Source organism: Physella acuta, unplaced genomic scaffold (genome assembly GCF_028476545.2).
Source record: "Physella acuta isolate Inbredline_101_S28 unplaced genomic scaffold, ASM2847654v3 ptg001889l, whole genome shotgun sequence".
NCBI lineage: Eukaryota > Metazoa > Mollusca > Gastropoda > Physidae > Physella > Physella acuta.
This window is the reverse complement of record NW_026733394.1, coordinates 173,139-197,146: the sequence shown is the minus strand read 5'-3', so window position 1 is coordinate 197,146 and position 24,008 is coordinate 173,139. Positions and strand designations below refer to the sequence as shown.

General features: G+C 32.0%; 2 protein-coding genes and 1 long non-coding RNA gene across 6 annotated transcripts; 1 reads left to right on the top strand and 2 right to left on the bottom strand.

Moving 5' to 3' along the window:
* Window positions 1–60: 60 nt before the first annotated feature.
* Window positions 61–10,346, bottom strand: LOC131931078 (carbohydrate deacetylase). Of its 3 annotated transcripts, none has more exons than XM_059287774.1 (6): window positions 10,207–10,346; window positions 6,725–6,919; window positions 4,541–4,677; window positions 2,185–2,284; window positions 1,061–1,238; window positions 61–685 (listed from the first exon to the last, which is right to left on the bottom strand). In XM_059287774.1, the coding sequence occupies exons 2-6, from the start codon at window positions 6,894–6,896 to the stop codon at window positions 358–360; spliced, it is 915 nt and encodes a 304-aa protein (XP_059143757.1). In that variant the 5' UTR covers window positions 6,897–6,919; window positions 10,207–10,346; the 3' UTR covers window positions 61–357. The 3 variants fall into 3 exon arrangements, with proteins under 3 accessions (XP_059143757.1, XP_059143755.1, XP_059143756.1); XM_059287772.1 differs by lacking the exon at window positions 4,541–4,677 and adding an exon at window positions 2,899–3,035 and having other exon boundaries at window positions 64–685; XM_059287773.1 differs by lacking the exons at window positions 4,541–4,677; window positions 10,207–10,346 and adding exons at window positions 2,899–3,035; window positions 8,129–8,152 and having other exon boundaries at window positions 64–685.
* On the top strand, window positions 10,305–23,744 carry LOC131931076 (uncharacterized). 2 transcript variants are annotated; one of them, XM_059287768.1, is made up of 13 exons: window positions 10,305–10,389; window positions 10,877–11,209; window positions 11,482–11,538; window positions 11,904–11,986; window positions 12,821–12,972; window positions 13,871–13,993; window positions 14,098–14,269; window positions 14,415–15,011; window positions 15,202–15,308; window positions 19,934–20,052; window positions 20,371–20,444; window positions 20,659–20,820; window positions 21,074–23,744. In XM_059287768.1, the coding sequence occupies exons 2-13, from the start codon at window positions 10,943–10,945 to the stop codon at window positions 21,255–21,257; spliced, it is 2,097 nt and encodes a 698-aa protein (XP_059143751.1). In that variant the 5' UTR covers window positions 10,305–10,389; window positions 10,877–10,942; the 3' UTR covers window positions 21,258–23,744. The 2 variants fall into 2 exon arrangements, with proteins under 2 accessions (XP_059143751.1, XP_059143752.1); XM_059287769.1 differs by lacking the exon at window positions 10,305–10,389 and adding an exon at window positions 10,432–10,493.
* Window positions 17,869–19,587, bottom strand: LOC131931083 (uncharacterized). Its single transcript, XR_009384229.1, has 3 exons — window positions 19,342–19,587; window positions 18,873–19,008; window positions 17,869–18,017 (listed from the first exon to the last, which is right to left on the bottom strand). It is a non-coding gene; the product is annotated as an uncharacterized LOC131931083 (long non-coding RNA).
* Window positions 23,745–24,008: the final 264 nt, after the last annotated feature.

Below are 24,008 nucleotides of genomic sequence, written 5' to 3'. Positions count from 1 at the left end.
GCAAGAATTGTTTTTACACATATTATATACTGCTACAATATTGATTTGTCTTTCAAAGTGCATTGTAAAAGAAATAAATATATGATTGAAGTAAGCTATGATAATTCATTAGTCATGATAGATAGTACAAACAAATATAACATTTAAATTTTTAATCCAATAGGGGTTTTATTTGCTCAATAATTTGTTAAATGACCTTTTTACAAGTTAGTCTTTTCTGAAAATTTCATCAGTAACAATTGTATGTTTTTACATAAAATATGAACACATAAACATTTGTATATAAAACAACAGAAGTAAAGTGCTGTGATAAAAACATCTGCAGTGTTAATTACTGCACTGGCACACTAAAAAAAATTAGCTACACAAAACATTGTGCGACACTAATTCAATGTTATTAGCCTTGTAGAATTCCTTCATTTCTGGACTACTCAGAATTTTGATTTCATAAACTCGGTCACTAGACAAACCAAATTCATCAGATCCCCATGAGAAACCACCAAAATTTGGGTCTGTTGGATGCCCAGGGTGAGTCATCAGCTCACAGGATGTGAACTCTTTATCTTGTGGAGACAACAAAGTTCTTTTTTCAGCTTCCTGAAAGGCTTCTAATATAACTTTTTGCAATCTTTCCACTGTCATGTCCTTGCCCATGGTTGATAAGCCAGCAAAACAGTCTGTTGTTCTGCATAGAATATGAAGGGGAGATAAATACTAAGTAAAAAGTTCAGATTATGAGATACTGTTTAAAATAAGTGCTCAAAATTTAAAGTAACCATACCCACCAAATTTCTTATTTATAAAATAGATAATAAGCAACAGATATGCTTTGAATTTTTTCCCAACATAAACGAAATTTTAAAAATGTAAAATTATTTCAGTGTACACCATTTTGTTAAGTGGTAAAATAATCACATAATATTAAATTTTGGTTATGTACTTTCAATTCAAAAGTAATGGCTAATACAGTCCTTATTGATTTTTCTGTACAAAACACATTTATTTAATAATAACGAAGGAAATGCTGAAACAATAGAACAAAAATTTTAAAAGGCCATACCTGATTCCATAATTGTCTAAAACAACTCTAACATTTGTAATCTGCTCAATCAACACACTAAAAAATGGCATATATTCAGGGTTCACCCAACTCTTAGATTCCATGTTGACCTCATTCGGAAATCTTGTCACTTGAATGTTGTGCCGTTTCAAAGCATCACAAAATATATCCACAACCTCTGTGTATTAAAGAAAGTTTTTTATATCACTGAATTATATGATAATATCATAGTTGCAAAACTTGTGTAAATTAAAGTACTAACCAAAGAATGTAAGAAATCAGAGACTAATGTAAATTGAATCCCCTTTTACAAAATATAAAATTTTTTTTTTTTTACAATTTATTAAAACTAAACTCTTCAACGGTGGTTGTTGCAATGGTTTGAATCATGATTATTTATAGTCACCACTTAATAGACAATTTAAGTTCCCTTTAACAAAATATAAAATTGATTTTTTTTTTTTACAATTTATTAAAACCAAACTCTTCAACAGTGGTTGTTTACAATGGTTTGAACCATCAGTCATGATTGTTTATAGTCACCACTTAATAGACAATTTAAGTTCCTCCAATATATTCAAGTAACTTTTTTTGCAAGTAAACCTTGATTGCCCATCCTAAATAAAAACTGAAGATCTTTCTGGTCAACCTAAAAATAAAATGGACCAATTTTTTTTTTATTCTTCTTTGTTCTCAACTATATAATAGAAGGTATTAAGTGTCAACATGTTATGTGCCATATGACCTGTTGACTTCAAGTTCCACCTTGCTGTTCTAGCTGGATTTGCATCCAAAAGACTTGGGCCATTCAATAACTAACTACAAAGCAGCAGTTCATTGATTTTTTAATTCACTTCTAGATGGATTGCTGTCCCATGCTAAGGAGTGCCATCTGCTCTTCCACCTGACCACACCTTCCCTACCACAACCCTTTCTTTTGTTTTACTTGAAATCAATTATATATAGTATATAATACGAAATAAGAGTCCACAATTACCATATAACTATATTGTTTCCTCATTCACATTAAAAATTCATGTAAACTAGGATTAACCTGCCAAGCTACTTAGTAGCTTTTTTATGACTAACACACATGCACACACAATGTACAAATAAAATATTACTTGGATGAAGGTGGATGTGTTGATGTCCATCTACATACACTGGAGCTGAGCCCACTAGTTCTATGTATCTGTCAATTTGGCTGTCAATCTCTTGTCTAATCTGCACGAGAAAAAGTTGGTAACAGATGTTAAATGTTTTGCTTACCTCCCTTGATTAGAATTGTTTGAATATCAATTACAAATAATTTATCTATGGTGTTCAAATATTTTTTTCAGAAAAACAAATTCAAACAACATGCAACTAAAAGAATAACTTTAAAAAAATAAAAACAATTGATTTATAATCAAGTTTATAAGCTTCAATTTAGTCATTTAAAAATAAATATAGTAAATTTTTTATTTTAAATTGTGATTTTCAATAAAGGATTTCAGGTAGTTAAAATTTAAAAAAAATACATTAACAAAGTATTGGTAAAATACATAAAAAATTAAAGTTTGTTAATATTAATTTTACTTTTGTTTCATTCTATAATAATCAGAATTTTAAAAAAAATATGCCTGCAACTGAAACTTCATTTAGAAGAAGCCAATTAAGTAGTAATTAAAACAAATAATTTTTTATTTGGGGTCTGAGCCAGATAGTGGTAGATTTCGCCTCTTGTATAATATTTCAGTAATAAGTAGGCCTACAGCAACTCTTAAACTATCAAAAATCACTGTAAGTAACACATTTCTAGTTACTTAAAAAATTAACAAAAAGCTGGATTTGTGTACCTCTTCTTTATCAATGTATCCTTCATCTAGAAGTTTAGGTGTGTTTATCATACCATGAAAGATTCCAGTAGAATCTGTCAAAGTTTTAAAATTTTCACTTGATATTGGGAGACCTTCTGTTAAATTCAGGTGAAGTCCTAAAACAAAAAGTTGATGCAAAAGGTTTAGCATCTACCACTATCCAACTAGTTAATTAAGTGGTTTGAATAAAAATAACTTTTTAGACTTCATCTTTTTTAAAGTTTAAAATATCTTGTATAAATAATCTTTAGTAATAACTGGTTTATAGTTATGAAATACAATCACTAATTCTGTTGATACAGGTATTGATATCTTTTATATCAGTATTCAAACATTTGGTTAATCTTCTATTTGATTTAGCTTACCATATCACATTATGGTTAAAGTTAGGGTGAATTTAAATGAGTAAAAATATTCTATCTGATAACTGGTGCACATTGTCTTATTCATTCCACTTAATTTACTTTCTTCCAACATTTTCAAAGAGAGCTGTGACTACACTGTTTAAATTATTTCAGGTATGTAACTTAATGTATTTAAGAAACAAAACTTTACTATCACAATACAACAGTAAATATAAATCATTTACAAAAATTCAAGCAAAAAAAAAAAAAAACTTTGAATAAAAACCTTTTTTTAATGCAAGCTTTTGAATTGTTAATATTAAGAAAATAAACACAATTGTCTTTAGCCATAAATAGTAAAAATGTTGATCACTAAAATAAATTTAAAAGACTCCTTGACCTAGCGATACTTTCACCTGTTTCTGTGGCCTTGGCATATAAAGGGATAGTGTGGTCAGTTCTTTGTCCAGCCAGCTAACTTGAGCTAGGTACTCATCTAAGAACTGAAGTGAGACTACAAATCATACTCTCTACTACCATGTCTCATTTTTTTACAATTAAAGCTATAGAAAATTATGTTTCAGTTTAATTACTTAATTTAAATCACGAATATTGTGACAACAAAAAGCTTGAATAAAAAAAAAATTATATTTAAAAATAAAAGCTTTTTTTTTTTTACAGCTGTGGTGTATTCAGTAATAACAAACAAAAGGGAGACAAAACTTTACACTGCTGTACGCACCACCCTCACCATCTCTAATCCTAAGAAATATTAGTAGTATTAGTTAAAAGATAAATGATGGCAAGCCATGCACAATGAAATGTACCTCAGAAAGATTTATCTGGCACAAAACTTTTCACATACCCAACACCATCAATAACTATCTTATCCTAAGAAACATCAGTAATAAAACAGATAGTGTTACCTCACAAGTCTAAGATAGTTACAGTTACTATGGATTAAACTATGGACCTTGGATCAAAATGCTTATAGGTACCTGTGACTGTCTTTAACCTGTGAGGTGACTAACACTATCTGCTTTATTAATAATTGCAATAACCTCACTGCAGCTACCATTTGTATTTATCTAAGAAACATTAGAAGTATTAGTTAAAGCATACATGATGACAAGCCATGCACAATGAAATGTACTTCAGAAATATTTATCTGGCACAAAACTTTACACTCTACCCAACACCATCTATCTAATCCTAAGAAACATTAGTAGTGTTAGTTAAAGCATACATGATGACAAGCCATGCACAGTGGGATGTACCTCAGAAAGGTTTATCTGGTCAGACTCAAGTTGTTTTCTCAGCTCAAATTTGCCCTTAAAACACCCAGTTGATGTAATCAATGTTTCATATTTCCCGACCCCCACTGGTGACCCCTCTGTGAGGTTTAAGTGTAGACCTATTTCAAACATACAATAACAAACTCATGTATTTGATGAATATTTTACTTGTATTAAGAGAAGTTAGTCAGCTGTTTAACATTTAAAGGAGTTTATGCCTAAAGTGGTGTTGAGAAACTGTATAACTATAAATAGAATAATAGCTGGAATATGAGATTAACATTAAGATAACAATGTGATAAATTTGCTTCGATAGATTCAAAATTCAACCAAGATCTCAAAATAACAAAACTCAGGTCTCATTCACAAAGAGTAGACACTGTCTATGGAATAGAATAGAAGCAAAATATTTCTTTTAAGTTAAAAAATATTAAACTACATCCTTAAGTGTATGAGCATTTAAAACCTGCTTTTATAATAAACAGAATAAATCATGCCTCAATAAACCTGTAAAATAATCAAGGCCTTGGCAAACTTTTTTGGCTGTGTTAAAACATGAACTCAACATCAAAGCATTACCTCACCAAACAGACAACATAACATAATTATGCTAGAGGCCCTACTTATCATTACCTCACCAAACAGACAACATCACATAATTATGCTAGAGGCCCTACTTATCATTACCTCACCAAACAGACAACATAACATAATTATGCTAGAGGCCCTACTTATCATTACCTCACCAAACAGACAACATCACATAATTATGCTAGAGGCCCTACTTATCATTACCTCACCAAACAGACAACATCACATAATTATGCTAGAGGCCCTACTTATCATTACCTCACCAAACAGACAACATCACATAATTATGCTAGAGGCTTTACTTATCATTACCTCACCAAACAGACAACATGACATAATTATGCTAGAGGCCCTACTTATCATTACTTAAAAAACATGCCTCAAGTTGGAACTTTATTACCTGTGTTTCTTTATATTCCCAGCACCTATCTACTACAACAATGCTCATACAAATAAAGCTAAGTAACTCAAGTTCCCTTTCGGGACTGGCGGGCCATTAGGGCAAATGAAGTAGAGTCCATCTGTTTCTGTGACCTAGGCATATCGAGTGATAGTGTGATCATCACTATGCCCAGCTGCCTTAACTTTCCCATGAGTCGGATACCCATCAAAGTTGGGTGGATGTGCTACGACTATCCAGGGTTCCCCACTCAAGACTTTCAGGTTAGCAGAAGAATGCTCTACAATTCAACCACACCATCCCCATACAAATAAAGCATTTTCTCCCTTTACTTCTGCCTGAGTGTGAGCCACCAACTACATCACTGCAAGGTTCTCTATCCTGGACCATTCTCTCCAGCTGGTATTATAAGCGACCCATGTTGAAAGCATCTACCTTTTGTAAAGAGGTGTTTTTGTGACAGCCTCTTTTCTGTGGTTGACTCCATTTTGGTGCCTGTCTGGTGAGGCTGGTAGGGGATTAATGAATTTAATACAGCATGTATTGATGTATCTAATTCCACTTAATCCCATCCTGATTTCTTCTTAATCCAGGAATTTAGGTTGTTTGTCAGAGGTTGGTTTTTACTGATGGTATCTGGCCAATGAACATGAAGGATTCTTCTCAGAAAGCTGTCTATAAATATCAAGATTTTCTGAGTAGTTTATAGGGTCATCTTGGCTTCACACGTTATGACTGACTATACATAGGAAATACAGATTCAGATTTATGTAGTCAATGCCAGCTCTCTGGTTGCCCATATGTAATTTGAGTTGTATGAAAGCAGATGTTGTCTTGACATCAACATTTATTCCTACCTGCTGGCTAATGACACTACACAGGTATGCAAAGGCCAGTATTTCCTCTGGAGGAGTTTCTTTTAAAGTTACCGTTTCCAAACTAGTACAGTTAATTTTCAAATATTTTAGTCTTCACATCGTTGATGCTGAGCTCTGCAGTATGTACCTGCCATCATGTTTGTTGTCACATGTATATGTTGATGGCTGTAGAAGAGGACAGCCAGGTCGTCTGCAAAGTCTCTGTCAGTTGGTTTCACAGTATAAATAAAATGCAATGTAAAAGTGACTAATAATACAAAAAAATTGAGGAGAATAATTGTTTTACAAATGACTGACCATGACAGATTGAACTGGATTGAAATATTTTAGCTCCTTCTTCAGTCCCAGTACAGTTGAGTAGAAGAGAAGCACTTTTCACAGCGCCATGGTTAAAAGCTTGCACTACACCTGCATTCCTCTCTTTGCTGAAGCCAAAGTCATCAGCTGTGATGATTAGGTAGCGCTTCATGGTTGCTAAAGGAGTCCTTCAAGCTGGCAAAATAGTTAAAATAAAATTACTGTTTTAATTAAAATTTAAATGACTTTGACATAATAAGTTTCTCTTATTAGAAATCTCTCTCTCTCTATATATATATAAATATATATATATATATATATATATATATATATATATATATATATATATATATATATATATATATATATATATATATATATATATATATATATATATATATATATATATATATATAGGCCCTATATATATATATATATATATATATAGGCTATATAAATATACATATGTTTATATGTATTAATATTAATTAGGCATATAAATAGACTGTTATTAAAGTTAGATTGTGTTGCTCTGAGCCTATTGATATGTGGCTTATTCTTCTTCTTTCTTAATTTTTAGTGTTGGAAGGGATAGAGACTTATCTGCCAGAGGGTTTAAACTTGAGACTTTTTCAAATGTATCAACCATGAACTTTTGCCGACTCGACCACGCCGCCATCACAATTAAGGATACGTGTCAACTGGTTATGCGCCATTGAGGCCATTGACTCCGATTTCAGCCTGCTTTTCTTTTTGGATTTTGCTTCCATAGCCTTTGTCCAACCAAGAACAAACTACAAAGCAGCAGCTGTTTGATTTTTGGAGTTGTCTCTCCTAGAAGAGTGGCTGTCCCCAGCTAACGAGCCTCATCTGCCTGAGGGTTCGAACTCGAGACTTTTCGGTTTAGCAACCAAGAGCTTTACCGACACGACCACACCGTCTCCTTATAACATGTGCGCCTTATAACTTTAGCAAATTATCAAACTTAAACTAAGTGGAAAAAGCAGACTTTCTCATTAAAATTTGCTACTTTCCATTTCTATTTTGATGTCACCCTCTTGGACTTTGATGGAGTCAATCAAATGGAGTGCGTACTCTCTAACACCCCCCCCCCCCATGTGACACTACTATATATATATATATATATATATATATATATATATATATATATATATATATATATATATATATATAGGCTATATATATATATATATATATATATATATATATATATATATATATATATATATATATATATATATATATATATATATATATATATATATATATATAAAACTAGTAAATAATGCTTTCTTAAGGGAGACATCATTTGTTGGTTTTGATTTTCTAAAAAAATAGTAATACTATTATAGTATAATAGTATAATAGTACATCTAGATCTACCTATTCTTGATCTACTCTAGTCTAGATCAACTACTAGATCTAGATCTAGATCTAACTCGTCACCAGGCATACAATAATTTTCTCACACTTCCTGGCAAACGAGTTTCAATGTTTTGTTGAACTCACGAGATGAAGCAACAGTGTAGTAAAGGTCGGTAATAAGCTATGCCATGGTATGGCCTTGATTTTTTTTATCTCGATCTATGACGTTTAAGTCGACTTTAGGCTTTGTAGCATAGGACTTTTAATTCTAGACCTAGAGATATAAATCGAGATTCCCCGCCGTAGTTCTATACTATAGTAGTAGTCTAGTAGTAGTTATTAAAATATTATAGAGACATTTCAATGTGACCAGTATTTTTAAATAAGCCAAGCCTAAATAAATAATGCTAGAGGCTAGAATCTAGATTTTTTAGAATTTAGATCTAGATCTAGAATCTAGATCTAGATCTAGATGGGTGTCAATAAAAGTAAGTTTAGATCTAGATCTAACTACACCTAGAATTATATATCCTAGGCTAGATCTATCAGTATCATAAATATAATAGATGTGTGTGTCTTTATTCTAAACAAGTTGAATAAATGTAGATTTCTAGATGACTTTTAAATACTAGGCCTAATACCTAATACTAGGCTAATACTAATACTAATACTAATACCATAGTAATATAATTATTAATTAGGCCTAATTAAATATATTTTAGTTTTAGACTTTAGATCTAGAGATCTAGATTCTAGATCAAGATCTAAGTTTAACTTTAACGTAAAACCTAGTGTATGGTCGCATTTGTAGATCATACAGACTAAAGGCTAAAAAGTAGAGCCTACTTCTATAATATAGACCCGTTCCCTACTTTTCCCCGCTAAACCTCAATCATGAAGATAGTGTTTCTTTCAGACTTTTTTCTCAGGGGGAGGGGGCACATTTGGGTTGGGGGGGGGGGGGGGCTTTGCCCCCTACTTGAAGAGATGCATGAAAGTAACTCTGCATGCAAACAACCTTTAAAATTAGACAAAATTGGCTTTTTATTTTCCTTGTTTACTCAAGAATCAATGGCGTCATATTATTGTGTTTACTTTCCCGGATTTAGACTATTCCCTACTATATGTTCCATGTGACGTCATGTTTCGTTTTCCGTATTACTGTGAATGTTTAAACTTTGCTTGTGTTTTCTGTATAGTTAAAGCATTCCCAACAGAGTCACAATCAGCAAAACTATTATTATAGACTATTATCCTAAATTTTAATAGATATATCATAGTCTGATATAAGTCTATATTTACTATATTAATTATTACATAATACATTACATGATGTACACATAACTATTACTAGCATTATATTAAATCTAAATTTTAGGCCTAAAATGATTTGATTATGACTGTTATCCAATACTACTAAATATAAGCTACTATTAGTTTAGGTATATCAGCCTAATACTAATATCATATACTTGTTTATAGTAGGTATAGTTTAGTATTTAATATTTAGTAGGTATTTAGTTCTTCACTATTATAAATACTAGACCACCCAGCTCTGATGGGTACCTAACTCATGCTAGGAAAAGTAAAGGTAGCTGGACAAAGTGCTGTCCACACTATCCCTTCCTATGTCAAGGTCACTGAAACAGATGAACTCTACTTAATCTGCCCTCTGGACCATCAGGTTCAAGAAGGAATGTTGGGTTGCCAAATATGTATAAATGTAAGTGGCAGTCTACTGCAATGTTATCCAACATTATTACAGGAAAAGTAATAAAGTTACTCTTTTGGTCCTGATGGTCCTTATGTTTCTTTGACCTCAGCATATAAAGTAGGGCAAATGTGATCTAATCACTTTCCATCTGCTTTTACCACCTTCTGTAACTTGAGACAAGTACCCATTAGAGCTGCCAACTCTAAGGGAACTGATCTCAAGGCTTGTGAGTTATTATTATGTGTAGGGGAAAGGGAAAAAATGTCCTATATTTGTGTTTTGTTTGTATACAGACTCTAATGTGTGAACAAAAGTTCTGTTTGAAATTACATTTTATAGGCCTATATGTTATACAGAAACACTGTAAATGTAAATTACTTACATTAAACTGAGCAAGCAAGTTTAGGATTGTATAAAATTGTCTCTAATTAGTTGACTAATCTTAACATCCTGAAATAATCTATTTATTTGTCTTTGTCAAGTGATACTAAAAAAAAAAGCTGTGTTCATTAGAGGTCTGATAAGATAATAATAGAGGTCAAATCTCTGTGATGCAGCTTGAAAAGTAAGTTTTGTTTCTTGAATAATGATTTAACATTTTTATCTCTGTTGAAATGAGTTGCATCATTTATTTCATGGAGTCTAAAGTTAAAACTACATCCTAATTAGGTTTGTTCTGTGGTGTTATAAATTTGATTTCACAGTTTTTTTAATCTCTTTCAGCTGGATAGAGATTTCTCAACATGTTCAATTTATATGTTGTTTCTGTTCAAAGCACTGGTTAGTATAAAAGTGAAAAGTAATGATTTCTCTTTAGCCCTAGAGATCCACAGGGCATACAAAGCTGAGTTCATCTGTTTCTTGACCTTGGCATTTCAAGGGATATTGTGGTCAGCAAAATTTCCAGCCACCTTTATTTTCCCTAACGTAAGTCAGGTACCCATTAGAGCTGGGTGGACTCAGGGACGTCCTTCACTCACAAGTCTGAACACTGCATATTATGATGGGGGAAAATTATATCAATGTTCAAATCATCTGTTTTATTTTTTCAGATGCTAGTTTTAAAGGTCACCATTTATCATCCTCTGATACAATAAGAACTTAATACTAGACATCTTATGACGATGGCCATAGAAAAGGATGTGTCACCTAAAAGTATAGACCCCTCAGTAGGATGGGATCCTCAAGCTGATGAGGCTGATGTCATGTACTCTGATACACAAAATAAAGTGCAGGAAAAATGTGAGAACCCTAGTGAAGATGACGCCAAGGAGTTTAAGAAAAAACTTTCCTGCCTGGAGTGGCTGACATTTAAACTGAAACTGGTTGAAGATGGGGCCACACCTCCGAATTGGAAATATATTGGATTAGTTTTCGTAGCTTTAGTAAGTGTGCTCAGTTCTTTGTTTTTATTTAGGACTAGACCTTAATCCTGTTTTCATTACAAAAAAAGTCAAGCTGACTCTAGGTTTGTTTATATAGATAATATTTATTATCCTAATTTGGTTTACTTAGTAAACATTTGTTAATCATAATGCAAAATTGTGTCATTAAACTAAGTTTGATAACAAAGTTAAAGTTTGTATGAGTTTGTTTTAGAAATTTGGAAATGCTGTCACTGTTTTATTTGGTCTTTTTTGTTTTTATCCAATCACAGTTTTCTAGTGCAAGTACCTTGACGTTTTTGTTTCCCTTTTTACCTGAGATGGTTTTGGTATGTTTAAAAAATATACTTATATGCTTATTCTTGTTAGTTGTTTATACAATTTATTGGTCAAATTAACGAAACAAACAATTAAACAGGCAAAAATAACCACTAAATTACCCCATCAAATACCCAGTGAATGATAAATATTAAATGATACTTTTAATATTCAGATATGTATAAATCCCCTTCTGACACGGTGGTCAAATTTGTACACAATACATTTGACCACCTATTTTGCTGAGTAAATACATACATTTTAATATTGATTTGCACTATTTGTCGCGTCGGAAAGGGGTATGTGTGCATTTAAGATCTCATTGTTAAGATATCATTATTGTTAACCCATTACTTTCAAAACCAATTTTCTCTAGACTTTTGGTTACAGTGAAACTGAGAAAGGAACTTATGCTGGTATTATTGCGTCTGCAGTCTTTGCTGGGCGCGTTATTGGAAGGTAAATTTACAATTTAGGTTATATTAAATTCTTTTTTTTTTAAGTTTTAAAATTATTTTAGGCTTACTTTAATAAAATAAATTCTGTTATGCTTTTGTAAAAAGTAAAAAAAAAATGAAGAAGCTGATTTAACTCTGTTACTAATATGGTCCTAACCAGTTTAAGCCATTCTTATAAGCAAGGCAGATAATAATAAAATTTAAGGAATTGCACATTTATGTTACATCATTTTGTGTAATGCTTTCTTAATGGTCAGTGGTATTTAAAGTAGTTGCAGAAAAAAAATAGTTTTAAACAAAGTTTGAGCTAATGAAAGTTATTTTAATACCTCACATAAAATAAAATAATGGGCGAATAATTATGTGCAGAATATAGGAAACATCATTATCAGGGCTGAAAGCAACAGAAATAATGTGCATGCAAGGGAGGTTATCTAGTAAATTAAATCCTTAGACCTCAAACTCCACCATTTTTATTTGAAACAAAAGTAATTGAAATTTGGGGAAGCAGTCTAAACTTGATTTGTTTAATCAGATTCTGAATAGTAATAATTTAGGAAGATGAACTAGTGGGTGAATATTGTGGCGGTTATTAAAATACTGTATCATTAGGCTCTTGTTCAAACTCAGACAGGATAATACAATATTCACTGCTGATGAGGCTGCTAGTCATTTTTAGGTTAGGGATTGGGTTATTAGTAGGATTTAGATCAATATTAGAGTTAGGGTAATGATACTTATGAATATAAGGCCTGGAGCAAATACTGCTGATGTATTAAAAAGTAACTTTCATTATGTAATTAATACTGATGTATGCTATATTTATTTCTTGCAGTGTTTTCTGGGGGTGGCTGGCTGATCGTTATGGGCGGAAAATTGTCTTGCTGATTACCATAAGCTTCAATGGTTTATTTGCTGGTCTATTTGGTTTTGCTGACAATATTGTGGTTGCTGTCATTTTTCGCTTCCTCTGTGGTGCTGTTAATGGTAAGTTTGGCTTCCTCTGTGGTGCTGTTAATGGTAAGTTTGGCTTCCTCTGTGGTGCTGTTAATGGTAAGTCTGGCTTCCTCTGTGGTGCTGTTAATGGTAAGTTTGGCTTCCTCTGTGGTGCTGTTAATGGTAAGTCTGGCTTCCTCTGTGGTGCTGTTAATGGTAAGTTTGGCTTCCTCTGTGGTGCTGTTAATGGTAAGTTTGGCTTCCTCTGTGGTGCTGTTAATGGTAAGTCTGGCTTCCTCTGTGGTGCTGTTAATGGTAAGTTTGGCTTCCTCTGTGGTGCTGTCAGTAGTAAGGTCTGGTTTTCTCTGTGATTCTCTATGTGGTGCTGTTAATGGTAAGTTTGGCTTCCTGTGTGATTGTTCCAATTTGTCTAAAATCGTAGGAGTAGTTTGACTAGTTGATTCTCTCGACTCTGTCTATAAGCAACTTACAATCATGTTATATTTGCATATGTTGGGGAATGGCGTGGCCTAGCGGTAGAGCACTAGACTGCTAACCTGAAAGTCTCAAATTCGAATTTGGGTTCAAGTCAGTAGAATGTCCCTGAGTCCACCAAGCTCTAATTTGTACCTAACTCACATTAAGGAAAGTAAAGGTGGCTGGGCATAGGGCTGACTACACTATCTTATCCCTTCACATGCTAAGTTCACAGAAACAGGTGCACTGTACTTCATTAACCCCATGGACCGTCAGGTTTGAAAAGGGAACTTGACTTAATTTTACCAGCCTCAGCTGACCATTTTGTCTGTAGGGGACTTAATTGTTGTGAACCCTACACAGGTACAGTGGGAACAGCCAAGACAATCCTGTATGACATCTGTATGATGTATGATCTGTATGACAGACCATTTTGTCTGTAGTTGACTCAATTGTTGTGACCCCCACACAGGTACCGTGGGAACAGCCAAGACAATCCTGTATGACATCTCAGACAACACAAACCAAGCTCTCAGCATGTCCATGTTGTCCATATCCTGGGGGATGGGCCTAATCATTGGCCCCACACTTGGAGGTTAGTCCTGCATTCATTTACACTTGCACTTTTGTTGTTGTACCACTTAGGACTGTTTTTAAACTGCTGTGTACTACTGGTTATATTAATTTTTTAAACTGCAGGTTTGCTGGCCTCACCTGCTAAGAAATGGCCTGATGCTTTTGATGAGCAGGGACTTTTTGGAAGATTTCCCTACCTCCTAGCCTCCCTTTTTCCTTTTGTTACCTGTGTTCTAGTCTTTATAATTATCCTGTTTAAATTTGATGAAACTTTTGTTATCAAGTCAAAAAAAAGGTAAAGTATTTTTACATTTTTATATTATTTTCTTTTCATATTTGTACTTAAAAATTTTTTTTTTTTTTTTTAATGAATGTTTAATTTATCTAAGATTTTAACAATGCAATAATTTTAAAATTATTTAATATTTAAATCATTACAGAGATTGTCAAGAAATTATTGTAGATGAAATTAAAGATGAGAATAATAGTACAACTAAAAAGGAGAGTGACCTCCCCTATTTAAACACATCATCTCATGATTTGAATTTGATGACACGGCTTGGCCAGTCCATGCAGTCTTTTCATCTAGACGCAGAGTCCTCAGCATTCCAGGCTCTAGAGTACACCAAGGTGCCAGAACTTGTATCCACTGTCAAATCACGCTCAGTACCTGATGTCAGATACAATCATCCTGGAAACTTGAAAGCAACCAAGTCATTATTTCAACTACCTATTATAGCAGTAAAGGACGAGTTTAAAGAAAAATCTGATTTTAAGTATGATGAGAGCTCGATACAGCTGAAAAAACGAGATGAAAATAAAGAATTTTTAGATTCATCCCAAAATAAAAGTAACATGGAAGAAATTCCAGGCACTGAGGTAGACAATCTGTTACTTGAGAACAAAGATGGCCGCAATGGCCAGGTGACTGTCAGTGAAGGAGGTGATGATGATAGTGTCTGCAATTGTGTGGAGTTAGCTTGCCAGCTGGCCTGCTGTAAGCCATGTCGTGGGTCAAGTATACACAGGCTACTTAGGTAATTTGTCAACTACTAGATAGTTTCCTTATGTTTTAGTCTAAAGTATAGATGGCATCCGTTGTTTTATAATGTAGTTCCTTTTGTTTTTTAAACCATATTAATAAAAAAAACGGAGTCAATTGTTTAATATTTGTATATCAAATATATGCCGTTTTAAGGGGTTATTCTTTTTTCATGAATTCTTCAGGCTGACAGACGTGTGGACTACAATCATGCTTTACTCTGTGTTTTCATTCACCACCATTGCTGTAGAAGATATCTTTCCAGTTTTTGCTTCCACAACACATGAGTATGGTTGGTTCTGGTTTTTATTTATTTATTTTGTTGTTTTTGTTCCTTGATAAAAAATGGATTAAGTTTTTTAAACCATTCTTTATTTACCTGTAGCAAAGTCTGGCAGACAACTGACATAAAAATAAACCAAGATACATATTATAAAGCTGAAATATATTTTTCTCCACTCCCTCCCTGTCATACTACTTTGTTAGTTCTTTGTTTAAAGTTGGCCAGTTACAGTAGGTTGTTGCTCGTAATTTTTAAACTCCACTAATTTCAAATAAAATTATACCACAAAAAACAGGATTTTTTTCCCTACACATTGATACCAATATTGTGTCTCTAGCTTAATTAGGAGCTAAGATATGGCCTTTTAAAAATTTGTGGGCGTGGCTAAAACAGCTTAGACCTTCGTCATTCACGTCAATGTTACATAAGCAAAAAAGTTGGCACCGATGGTTTTTTCATTGCATCATCACGGATTCGCATTTTTCGAAAAATTAAAAATTATAATTTTATTGCATTATCCGGGATTCGCATTTTTTTTTTAAACTAAAAAATTATAATCAAGCTTAAAGCCTAAGTTATACTGGACTGGATGTGATTGACTGAGTAATTTAATGCCATTCATATACTATTATTGACTTATTACTCCGTGTAAAAAAAATTAATGTAGGTTTAAAATAAACTAGAACTAGTTATTGTAAATCGATTTATTAATATTTAATACTGTTACTGCTATTATTATTTAATAGAAATGCACACCCATATTACTGCACAAGTTATTTAATCTAATAGTAATGAACTATTTTACTTGGGTAGATGAAGTAGAGTACACCTACACATACACGACATGATAGATGGAAGTAGCAACTGGTTGCCTTTACGTTACCTTCTCAGCCTCCCCCATCCCCCCCCCCCCCCCCCACGTACTGGATATTCAGTGTCTATATCAGTAGGCCATAATAAAATTATAGAACAAAATAAAAAGAAAACAGCTGTCAAAGTGTGTACCAGTGTTTATTACTACTAAATGCAATGTAAATTGTTAGAATGTGATTAACACAACTAACTGACATTTCAATGTTTGCTAAAAGAAATATAAATTATTAAAATACAGTAATCAGATTACCACATGAATTTTAATTTTGTCTAATAAAATAGAAACATTTAGGAGAATGGCAAAGAAAAAAAAAGATTTTTTGCAATAATTTAAAAATATGTTTATCAGAGCAAAGAAATAAACTACATAGTGACAACCTAAATTTAGCCCTTGTATAATCTACGACCATCACAGTACTGTAAAACAGTTACATAATCATAATTAGTGTGAAGAAACAAATCTACAGTACAAGAAATCAACCTCGTCTCATTACGATCCCTCTTAAGAAGAAAAGTAGTATTAAATATCAAGGAATAAACATTAAAATATTGATTTAAAGTATAATTACTAGTAAATCTAACCCATTCATTGAATGTATGCTGGAAAAAAATAGGTGACGAAAAATTACTTGGACCACTTTAGTCTTAAAACAATTTTCTAATTATAATACATTTTCAGATACAATTAGCACATCTAAGGAAAAGAAATACAATTTAAAAAGCGTTAGTACTCGTGTGATAAATCAGTTGGACCAACATTTATGAAGCATATTAACTACTGATTCTAGGATTATCTAGCTGATTTCAATTACCCTGAAAAATAAGTTAAGTAATTAATTAAAATGTAATTTTTTTTTTACACTACGAACACTCAACTTAATTATAAATATTGTTAGTATTAGTTTTCAAAATAAGTTTACAATTCACAGCAATCATTTTTTCAGTAACAATTTACAAAAACACTAATGTTTAAAAAATAAAGTTCATTTGTATACTAAAAATGAAAGAAGTACTCTGAAATGCTGATTAGCTATTAATCAGAAAGAAAAACAAGATTCCTACAAAGTCAACAACCAGTGATTCTGTCAGATGACTGAAATCCTCAGCATTATCCTCACCCTCTGTCCAGTAGCGTATGGTGTAAAGAGCTGGCTTTTGTTTTGTTGCTGGCACCCTTTTAATAGTCCTTCCAGTGTATTGTGATACACCCTGATCACCTTGCTCCCACTTATGAGTCAGCTAGACACCAATCAGATTTCCCATCAGACACCTCTCCAGCTGTCGCACCAAGAAAGGCTCAGTAGAAGTCAACAACGCTTCCATGACTTTAAGAAACAGAGTACATTTGATCGCCACATTGCGTTCTTGTAAATCAACTTTATCAAAGGACCAGAAATTAATTTCCCAATCAGCCTGAGTGCTTGCAGCGCTGCATGAGAACCCGAGGCTTCTTGAGATCTGCAAGCAGTTGAATGTAGATTTTTGTTATGTCCCAGCAGCCACATCATTCTCTTTAAGATGAGCCTTGAATAAAGCTGGATCTCCATGAAAGCTACCTGAAAAGAGAAGGGCAAATGGAATTAGAATTTAGCAGACCATTTCACAAAATATATATCTAGCACAACATATTGCGAAGTACATAAAATAATTATAGAAATTAGAAATAAATTCAGTCTTCATACTTACAGAATGTACTTCCACCTGAGACATTGAACATAGAAAGGGATGTACACAAGTTCCACCAACCTATTCCACTCACAAGCCTCTGTTCTCCTCAGCTGCTTTATGTCAGCCATCAAGTTTCTGATTTCATTAGCAATCCTCTTTACACCTTGTTGGTCCTGCCTATAAGCAAATAAGATGTACAAAGAAAACAAATTAACCCAAGTTGTAGGCACACAAGTCTAGAATTAAATTAATATTAACATTAATAATACAATTATCAAGTACTAAAATTGTCCTTAATAAAGAGGTCTAAGGGCATAGGGCTTTATAAAATTATATTATTACATAGGCCTAGTTATAGATGTATACACACAGGCCTATATTAATTTAAACATATAGGCCTACTTGATGAAGAATTATACATGAACTAGTCTAAATCTATTCTTAACCACTTAACAATGTCTCACTATTTTTACAAGATCTAGATCTAGCTAGGAACTAGGTATGAAATAGAATAGTTTCGGCAAAAATAATAAATAATAAAAACATTACTGTAACTGAAAATGTGTAAAAATATAACTAAAAAATTAATTAATGTAGCGTCTAGACCTAATCAAACATTAAACACAAAGATTAAATGATTGTGTTTAACTAAATGTACTGAATTAAAATAAATAGGCTAATTATTAGGCCTAGGCATACTTAATACTTTGCAGAATTAGATGAACACTTATAATTATTAATATATAATTAACTAAATCTAGATTCTATAGGAGAATCTAGATATCTAGAACTAGATTAGTATAGGCCCTATTGGCTATTAGATTAAATTAGATCTAGAATCTAGATCTAGAATTAAACTAGATCTAGATCTAGGCCTAAAGCGAGATTATGTTTAATTTTTGTTTATCTAATAGGCCCCTAATATCTATCTAGATCTAGATCTAAAATATAAATAGTAAATAGGCCTAGTGTCCAATAATATATTATATAGATCTAGATCTATAGATCTATAAATAAAACTGATACTGATACTTGATTGAAATGATTGTCTTGAATTTCAAAACGTAGTAGATCTAGATCTAGATCTAAGTAGAATCAAGATTTTCTAGTAGTTAGATCTAGACTCTAGATCTAGAGTTTTTTCAGACTCGCAAACTGTGGCAACACACTGAAAACACGCAAAAAAAAGCACAACTGAATTAATTATTTTATGTAGGGCCTACACCCTATTTTAACACTCTAAAACTTACAAAGATATTTACGACTTAAGTTTTTATAACATACTGTGCGAATATTTAATAATTATTACATTATAAAGAAGTCACTACAAAATGGCGCGAAAAATCGATCTTTGCTGACACGATGTGTTCTCCCTTATACTTAAGGTCAAGATGACATTTTAATTATGGAATAGACAGAGTTAACATTAAAGTAATTAAACAAGAGGTTAAATTATAAAAACAGGTGATAATTTAAAATTTAATTAATTAATAATTATTACCTTGTAATGACGCTGAGTTCCTTGAGTAAGAAAATAAAATCAAACACAAAGAAATTCTACGGGCGGCCAGTCTACATGTCTCGATGCCTTTTCAAAAGTACACACCGTGTAAAAGTGGCCAGCTGCTTCCATGTTGACCTGCATTTAATAGCTTACACGGACAATGAGTTCAACCGGAAGTCAGCCAAATCGCTCCGACGTGGTCGCCATGAATTCCCTAGCAATGGCGGTTGTTAGGCAAGCCGCGCAACAACCTAGTTACAGGTTAACTCAGCTGATTATCCTTAATTTGGAGTAGTTTCCCTTGTTTTTTTTTTTTGTTTTTATTTTTTTTAAGAAATTAAACCTAAGTTTTGCATTATGATCTAAGGTTAGGAACTCAAGAGAAACTGTAACAAATCAATCTAAATATTTTTTACTCAAGTTAACTTAAGGTTGCTAAGAGTTTACAGGTTCTCTATTTATTAATTTAATAACACAACAAAGAAGTTGTCAGACCTATAAGCTTACAATGCAAGTGTGACCAGCTACTCTCTCAGCTGTTGCTATTGTCCTTAGGACTACAGTGGCTTCCCTTTTCTCTCTCACACAGGGGGCCTAGGCTTTAACACAGATGAGATTGGATTGGCCATAGGTGCCATGGTTCTCCCTCTTCTAGTCCTACAGATCAAGTTGTATCCCTGGCTGGTTTCAAAGATGGGAATACGCAAGGTTAGTGTTAGGATGTACCATAAGTATTTTTTAAATATAAAACTGTCCGGTTCTGTTGTATAGATCTTGTTTTATGGTGTATTTTGTATGGATTAGTTTGTTTGTCGTACATTTATTAGTGTTTGTTTTCTGGTAAACTTCTCTCCTGATAAGTTTTAATTAAATATGTGTTTGATGGAAATGTGTCTGTTTATATATCTTTATTCTCTATAAAATTTCTAATTCTCTTAATTTGGCAGACTTTTTAAGAAAAATAAAACCATAAGTTGTTGTCTTGTTTTATGCTAGTGTGTTTCAATAACTTGTCGAATTCTACAGGTGTTTCTGTTTTCCGCCATGGTGTCCTTAATTACTTGTCAAATTCTTCCAACTGTCAGACTGCTGCACAATCAGTAAGTTTATTCCTCGATTAAAATTTTTACCATGAAATTTGCTTTATAATTTTATGTTGGAGGTGTTATTTTTTTTTCATATACTTTATTTTTCTTTAATTTAAAAACATTTTTTTTACATCTCCTAAAGAGCTAAAAACTCCGTTAAATTGTAATAAAGTGTAAGATTTTTCTTTAAACTCTATAGTTGTTTTGAATCTTTCTCTCCCAACAGCAAAGTGTGGTTGTGGATATGTCTGATAGGCTTTCAGATACCATTTAAGATAGCAACCAATTGTTGTTTTGCTGGCTCATCCCTCCTCATCAACAACTCCGTCACCCAGGACTTGGCTGGGCAGGTGAACGGACTGGCCATGATGACTACAGCCATGGGGAGGTAAGCATGTTTCTTACCACCAGATTCGTCTCTATAACTCTTTCTTTTAGGGGTTGTAAAAATTTATATTTAAAAAAAAAAATTCTGTCAAAGTTTTGTCAAATAAATATATAAAAAACATCTTGTAGTTGAAATTGTTTTTTGTTATTACTTTTTTAAATTAGTAGGTTAAAAGAATAATATAAAAATTCTATTTAATTTATCTTATGTTGATTTGAACTTGTTATTGACAAACATTTTTTTATATAACTAGAACATTTGCTCCTATTGTTGCGGGGAGCATCTTTTCCTGGTCTGTGACTTACGGTTTGGAAATTGGCGCCCCTTTTGACACAAGTTTCCCATTCTTTGTTATTGGCCTTCTATTTTTTGTCACTGTATTTGAATGCCTGTATCTCAACCCCAAGCTAGATCAACAGAAAAAACGGAACACCTGAGAAAAATAGATTGTATGATGTGTAAGAAGAGTAATTCTTATGAGTAATGTGACAAATATAAACACTATGGCATTATGTCAATTATTTTTGTAAACGACTGTGAAAGTCACTTTTTTACTATGTTAGTAAAATGACATATGTATTCCATGTCACAAACAGCAGAGGTAAAAAATACACAGTCTATGGTGGAATATTTTTGTTACGATGCTGTCAATGTTTTTTTTTGCCCTTGGTTATTTTTGGTGGGTGTTTTTTTTTTCAATCATCGGACAGATGAGTTGATATGGAAATTCTTTTTTTCCGCAACAGATACACCTTCTTTTATTGTTAGTGAAAATGTTAGAACTCAAGCAAATTAGAAAAGCTGAGGAAATTGTAATTAAAAAAAATATACTGTGCCTACTTAAATCACATTGATATCACATATTCATAGAATGTGCACGCTGTGCATTTATTAATTTTCAGTTTTAAAATTTTTTACTTTGACATTAGACTTTATACAATATTATATACAATGCCTTATACAAGAATAAATGAGTAATAAAGGTCTTTTCACCTTGTGTAAGTTATCAGACTGAATATTATATTGAAGTTTATACCACATAAGTGATTTACAAGTTTTTGAAATTAAAAAAAAATAATTTTTATCAGTATTTTATTTTTACATAAATGTCAGTTTAAAAAGATGTTCACAGCTTGTTCAAGATTTGTGTTCACTGTTTAGTGTTCGTTTAGTTACTGTCTCCAAAATGTTGTCAATTTACATTCACTGTTTTGTTATTATTTTTTGGACATAGAATTGTATAATGTGATAAAAATTTATTCAAACCAATCACAAGTTTTTAAAAATAATGCTATTCAGTAATTTTGCATTATAAGCCTTTTAAAAAGTTATTTTGTTTATAAGCGTTACTTAATTCATTTTGATTTTTTAAAAATTATTTGATCTGTGAATGATTTTTTTTATTGCTTTCTTTAGAAAGGCATTTCATATTTTATCATAGAGAAGGCATTAAATAAATTAAAAATTTTCACCCTTTATGTCAAAATTTAAAACAATAATATAAATACCACAAAATATACTTAAGCATTTGTACTTAAACATTTTTAAAATATGCTGTTCTGTTCTTTTTTAACAAGCCACAATAGATATATGTTTTTACCAAAAATAAGGTGTCTAAAAAGTAACCAGAATTCCTCAGTATGAAATAGAAAGCTGTTTAAAATTGAGTTTATCTGTTTAATTTATTTTTGTTATCTGGCATTAACTGTCATGATGGAGGACGTGTAGATAATTGTTTGATTGTTGGAAAATCATTTTGAATGTGATCAGCAATTTTTTTAAAAACTTCATAATAATTTTATATATGTCTTACACACATTTAGTGGAACTCTTTTGTAATTGTACATAGATAAAAACACTTATTCCAGTCAACCACTTTTATTATATATTTGTTCATTAATTATACTTCATATATTATATTTACAATTGTGTATTTTGTATTTTTGTCATCTTCTGATTTTTTAAAAATGTAATAGTATTATAATTTTGTTCCTTTCATTTAACATATTAACTATATAAAAGTTAAACGTAGTCCAATTTTTATTATTCATATAAGTCTTCTTGTATATTTTTGTGGACTGTGATAGAGTGTGAGGTCTCCTTTAAAAAAACTTTTCACATATTGTTCTACTGAAACAGTTGATACCAAACCTTTCATCTGTGCAACAGTCAACTATTAGATTTGTCCCCACTGGTAGTTATTCGAATGTTTTTTACTTAATTTATATGAAGTTGAAAATCCCAAGATACAAAGTTAAAATGCACTTCTGAAGCCTATGTATTATAGATGCAAATATTGTTATGGTCCTTTTTTGATACAATTTATAGTTTTTTTAGTGCATTTATAAGTAATTAAGTTTTCATATACACTTTTCAAAACAAAATAAAAGCTCAGTACCATCTTTAAAAAAAAATATGTCAAAGTTCTGTAGTCATGACAACTGACAGTTGTGTCACCGTGATTACCGTTGGTTATCCATAAGGACAGACTGTTGCTTATCATAACAACCATGTTTGTTAAATTAGACAAAATTGTGGGTTCTGGCACATCCATGCCAAAAAAATGTTGACCTGTATGCTACTTATCCTCATTCAATCAAAATTTATATTCTGCTACATCACATTGATTTCTCAGGTAATTTTATCTGGCAACTTCCTGATCTCATGTTACTATTGCAAAGTGGGCAGATTTCTTTTTTGTTTTTTTTTAAATTTTTACTTCAGACTTTTTGAATGATCAGTTTAAAAAATTAAAATAGAAATGAGAAAAATATATAACGTTAGAATAATGTAGACTTGGGCCACTATTTGAAATTTATTTTAGATAAAGTAAGGTATTGACTCCATTAGCATTATAGTATTTATTGTTGTGTAAAGTATCATTAAACTTTCAATCCAGCCCAGCTGCACAAAATATATTTTGAAAAGCATAAAATGAGTCTCTTATGTTTTTTAACACACATGTTTCTCAAAAGTCTTTGTTTCAGTTTCTGTGTTATATGGGACAAATGGAAAAAAAACAAGCAACTAAACTTGTATTAAAATTTTATTGCCCAACATTATAATACTCCCATATGCAACAACAAAGAGCAAAAAATATTTAAACCACTAATACATTATCTGCAAACTGTGCTGTTGTAAAAAAAAAAATTGGCTTATGACACATAACAAATATGTCAGAAGAAGAA